The sequence below is a fragment of the Physeter macrocephalus genome, unplaced genomic scaffold (assembly GCF_002837175.3).
Source record: "Physeter macrocephalus isolate SW-GA unplaced genomic scaffold, ASM283717v5 random_4035, whole genome shotgun sequence".
Taxonomy (NCBI): domain Eukaryota; kingdom Metazoa; phylum Chordata; class Mammalia; order Artiodactyla; family Physeteridae; genus Physeter; species Physeter macrocephalus.
This window is the reverse complement of record NW_021149321.1, coordinates 2,178-7,450: the sequence shown is the minus strand read 5'-3', so window position 1 is coordinate 7,450 and position 5,273 is coordinate 2,178. Positions and strand designations below refer to the sequence as shown.

At 50.9% G+C, this 5,273-nt stretch overlaps 1 protein-coding gene across 1 annotated transcript; it reads left to right on the top strand.

Annotated features, from left to right (window-relative positions):
* Positions 1-8: 8 nt before the first annotated feature.
* LOC112063148 (lysine-specific demethylase 4D-like) lies at positions 9-3,667 on the top strand. The gene has a single exon (XM_024118054.2). The coding sequence runs from the start codon at positions 280-282 to the stop codon at positions 1,843-1,845; it is 1,566 nt and encodes a 521-aa protein (XP_023973822.1). The 5' UTR covers positions 9-279; the 3' UTR covers positions 1,846-3,667.
* The last annotated feature ends 1,606 nt before the right edge of the window (positions 3,668-5,273 follow it).

Sequence of the window (5,273 nt, the reverse complement as noted above, 5' to 3'; positions counted from 1 at the left end):
CTGGGTGATTCACTAGACCTCAAGAGGCCAGAGCCAAGTGTCAACCGAGGACGTCACAGACTTGCAGGCTCAGCCAGCATCAGTCCTGAGCAACGCTTCTGCCCAGCATGGAGTCCTCTGCAGAATCAGCAAGCCTAAGAAATATTATCAACTCATTGCACTAAAGTCTACTGGGGGTTCCTGCTGATATACTCCAACCCATTTTTGAAAAAGTAGTGTTTTCCAGCATCCTCACCTATCCAGAACATAAATAAAAACTTGGGAGTTTCTTGCTTACTAATGAAAGCTATGAAGTCTAAGTCCATCTGGGCCCAGAACCCATGTTGTAGCATAATGGTATTTCATCCAACCAAAGAAGAGTTTAATGATTTCGATAACTACATTGCTTATATGGAATCCCAAGGTGCACACCGAGCAGGCCTGGCTAAGATAATACCACCCAAAGACTGGAAAGCCAGAGAGACCTACGACGATATCAGTGACATCTTAATAGCTGCTCCCCTCCAGCAGGTGACTTCTGGGCAGGCAGGTGTGTTTACTCAATACCACAAAAAGAAGAAAGCCATGACCATGGGTGAGTACCGCCACTTAGCAAACAGTGAAAAACATGGGACTCCACCACACTTGGATTTTAAGGACCTGGAGCGAAAATATTGGAAAACACGCCTCTTTGGTTCACCAGAATATAGTGCGGACGTCAGTGGCTCCTTATTCGATACAAACACGAAGCAGTGGAGCCTTGGACACCTGGGAACCATTCAGGACCTGCTGGAGCGGGAGTGCGGAGTGGTCATCGAAGGCGTCAACACCCCCTACCTGTACTTCGGCATGTGGAAGACCGCCTTCGCCTGGCACACGGAGGACATGGACCTTTACAGCATCAACTACCTGCACTTCGGGGAGCCCAAGACGTGGTACGCGGTGCCCCCGGAGCACGGCCGGCGCCTGGAACGCCTGGCCAGGGAGCTTTTCCCGGGCAGCTCGCGGGGCTGTGAGGCCTTCCTGCGGCACAAGGTGGCTCTCATCTCGCCCACGGTCCTCAAGGACAACGGCATCCCCTTCGGTCGGGTCACTCAGGAGGCTGGAGAGTTCATAGTCACGTTTCCCTATGGCTACCACTCTGGCTTCAACCATGGCTTCAACTGCGCGGAAGCCATCAATTTCGCCTCCCCGCGCTGGATCGATTACGGCAAAGTGGCCTCGCAGTGCAGCTGCGGGGAGGCCCGGGTCGCCTTCTCCATGGACGCCTTCGTGCGCATCCTGCAACCGGAGCGCTACGAGCTGTGGAAACGCGGGCAGGACCGGACCGTGGTGGACCACACGCAGCCCACGGCGCCGGGCAGCCAGGGCCTGAACGCCTGGAGGGAGATCCTCTCGGCCGGGGGAGCCGCTCTCGTCCCGAGGCACCACCAGCCCCGCCGCGCTCCGCGCCCCCGTGGGCCTGTAGCCGCGGGCGGTGGGACCCGCCCGCGAGTCCCTGAGCCTGCTGTGTCCCGGAGCCTCTCGTCGGCCCGGGGTTCTTGCTCTGCCGCCCAGTTCGGGGCTGCGGCCACCAGCACCTCCGGGGAGCCCGGCCCGACCCAGCCGCCGACCCCAGGTCCATCCGCCCCGGATCGCCACCCAGCTGGAAGCTGTGGCCCTCGTCGTCGGCCTTGGGAACAGGGGACTCAGGAGCCAACTGCTCCCCCCAGGGCTAAGAGGAGGCTTTCCTTAGACATCGCTCAGGACCCAGAGGCTCAGCCCCTGCCTGTGGATGCACCCTCGCCGGACAACGCTCACCCGCTCAGCCCTGGGCTCCAGCAACCCGCCGAGGATTCTGGGTGTGGTTGTGGCCCTGTCCCCTAAGCCCAGGGGATGCCTTTCTAACCCACTGCTCTTGCGTGGGGATCCTTTGAGACTGGTCGCATTTACATTTCAGAGCTTTGGGTATTGGCAGGTCACTAGTCTCTCTCCTTTTCCTCTTTCCCCTTCCCTTTCCACTTTTCTTGCCAAACTAGGCCCTTTTGACCAATTAGGTCAGTAGAGACTCAGATGATAATTGATAATCTTTCTGAGTCTTTGATGTATTGAAAATGTGTTCTCTGCCAGTATGGTAAGCAGAATGTTAAAATCTGACTTTACTAAATATATTAAAGGTAACCAGAATGTTAAAATCTGACTTTATTTTTTGTGGTGTTCATTCAGTCAACTGAGAGGTGGTCGTTTTTTCTGTGCTTTTCTGAATAGTTATATCAAAACATTGCAAGCAAAACTTATTTTTATGAGCTTGTTGCCTTGTGTGATGTTGGTGAGTGGGTTTGGGGTTGATTGTTGGGTTCCAGCTGGCTGGCTGGGTTGGGGGATTTGGTTGGCAGCCCTATCTGAAGGATGACTTGGTGGAAATCACCTGGCACTTGGCTGATCCAAGTTGCTAGCAGAGATGAGCAAACATAGGGCAAAAAGGGCCAGCATGTGAAAATCTTCTCTCCCAAGTCTCCACTGACTTCTCAGTGCTGTATGTACATTTCACGGGGTTAAGTCACTGATACATTCCAATCAACACATCCAAAAATAAATGAACAAGACAATTTCAAGTGGGCATAAGTTCTGTGAAGGGATTAAAGGGGATGGGGTGATAGTGCAGAATGGGCACTGTGTTTCTGGTGGTCAGGGGATGCTTCATGGAGCAGGAGACCTTTCTGAGTCCGAAAGGACAAGAAGGAAGGTCCAGAGCTGATTGCCACTTGGATGAAACAACAACTGTAACAGCCCGAACACAGAGCTTGGTGTTTTTGTGTGGATAGAGAGGAAGCTCATTTGTGTCTGGGGCATAGAGAAGGGAGAGGCAAGGTCCAGGGTATGTAGGACCTGTAGATCATAGTAAATATTGGGAGTTTTTTTCAGCTTGAAATGAGAAGGCATTGGAAGTTTAAAACAGCACATGACATGATATAATTTGCATATTTAAGTAATCACCTTAATTGTTCTCTGGACCCCTTAGGGGCAGGAGAAGTAGTTAGTACAACTAAGTAACACAGGTGAGAATTGATGGTTACTGACTTAGGCCATAGTGCTGAGAATGCACAGAAGCAGCCAAACTCAAAATCAATTTTAGAAATTGAAAATGATTGTTTGGATGCAGAAGGAAACATTTCAGAGCATCAAACCACATCTCTCTTCCCTCCAGCTCCCCCGTACAGAATTTCAGGAAGGTTCTGGAATTTGAAGCACCATGTAAAACTACAGGCAGGAGTAATGAAAAAGTAAGGCTTCTTTGAAGTTCTGATTGAGGAGTAGCCAAAGCCCATGTGCCATCCCCATCACCATGCAGCTGGGCAACTCTGGGGTAGCATATTCTGCGGCAAACTGAAGCTGAGAGGCTGAACTCAGGATCCTCAGTGGAGGACGGCAGTGAGATGCTTTGCTGAAAAGAGGATTAAGCCCTGTATTGAGATGGTGGAACCACATGATGGAAGCAGACTGGAAGTACTGGGAAGGCAGCAGCCCTGGAGAGCAACTGGACCATAGTAGATCTCATATGAGCAAGGAGTAAACTTTCATGTGATAAGTAACTGAGACCTTGAGGGCTTTTGATCCTTTAATTTAGGTCAGTGGTGGATATGGCAGTGCAGAGAAATAAGGGAACTCTGAAAAGTCTCTATGAAGACAGTAGCCTGGCTCATATTGCTATTTTGCATAGCAAAGGAAACCATCAATAAAACAAAAAGACAGCCTACCAAATGGGAGAAGATATTTGCAAATGATGTATCTGAAAAGGGGTTAATCTCCAAAATATATAAACAACACATACAACCAACAACAACAAAAAAACCCTGATTTTAAAATGGACAGAGGAGGTAAATAGACATTTTTTCCAAAGAAGATATATAAATGGCCAACAGGCACATGAAAAGATGCTCAGCATCGCTAATTATTAGAGAAATGCAAATCAAAACCACAGAGGGGTATCACCTCACACCTGTCAGAATGGCCATCATCAAAAAGTCTACAAATAATAAATGCTGCAGAGGGTGTGGATGGAAGGGAACCCTCTTACACTTTCAGGGGAATGCAAATTGGTTCAGCCACTATGGAAAACTGTATGGAGGTTGCTTAAAAAAACTAAAAACAGAGCTACCATATGATCCAACAATCCCATTCCTAGGCGTATATTCGGAAAAGACGAAACTCTAATTCGAAAAGATTCATGCAACCCAGTGTTCATATCAGCCCTATTTAAAATAGCCAAGACATGGAAACAAACCAAGTGCCCATCAAGAGATGAGTGGTTTAAGAAGTGGTATATACATACCATGGGATATTACTCAGCCACAAAAGGATGAAATATAGCGACGAGCAGCAGCATAGATGGACCTAGAGAATATCATTCTAAGTAAAGTATACGTAAGAGCGAAAAACAAAGATAACACTTACATGTGTAACCTGAAAAACAATACAAGGGGGCTTCCCTGGTGGCACAGTGGTTGAGAGTCCGCCTGCCGATGCAGGGGACACGGGTTCATGCCTCGGTCCGGGAATATCCCACATGCCACAGAGCGGCTAGGACCTTGAGTCATGGCCGCTGAGAATGTGCTCCACAACGGGAGAGGCCACAACAGTGAGAGGCTCGTGTACCGCAAAAAAGAAAAACCTGCACCAGTGGGAGGGAGCTGTGAAGGAGGAAAGGTTTCCATACACTAGAAGCCCTTTCGCGGGAGGAGACTGCAGATGGCGGAGGGGGGAAGCTTCGGAGACGCGGAGGAGAGCACAGCAACAGGGGTGCGGAGGGCAAAGCGCAGAGATTGCCGCACTGAAGATCGGTGCCGACCGCCACTCACCAGCCCGAGAGGCTTGTCTGCTCACCCGCCAGTGGGGGCAGGGGCTGGGAGCTGAGGCTCGGGCTTGGTCGGATCGCAGGGAGAGGACTGGCCGCGTGAACACAGCCTGAAGGGGTGAGTGCACCACGGCTAGCCGGGAGGGAGTCCAGAAAAAAGTTTGCACCTGCCGAAGAGGCAAGAGACTTTTTCTTCCCTCTTGTTTCCTGGTGCATGAAGAGAGGGGATTAAGAGCGCTGCTTAAAGGAGCTCGAGACGGGCGCGAGCCGCGGCTAACAGCACGGACCCCAGAGACAGGCATGAGACGCTAAGGTTGCTGCTACCACCAACAAGAAGCCTGTGAGCGAGCACAGGTCACTATCAACATCTCCCCTCCCGGGAGCCTGTGCAGCCCGCTACTGCCAGGGTCCCGTGATCCAGGGACAACTTCCCCGGGAGAACGCATGGCACGCCTCAGGC

Excerpts from the sequence above, each read along its gene's own strand:
- LOC112063148 (XM_024118054.2), top strand. The coding sequence starts at position 280 with ATGAAAGCTATGAAGTCTAAGTCCATCTGGGCCCAGAACCCATGTTGT.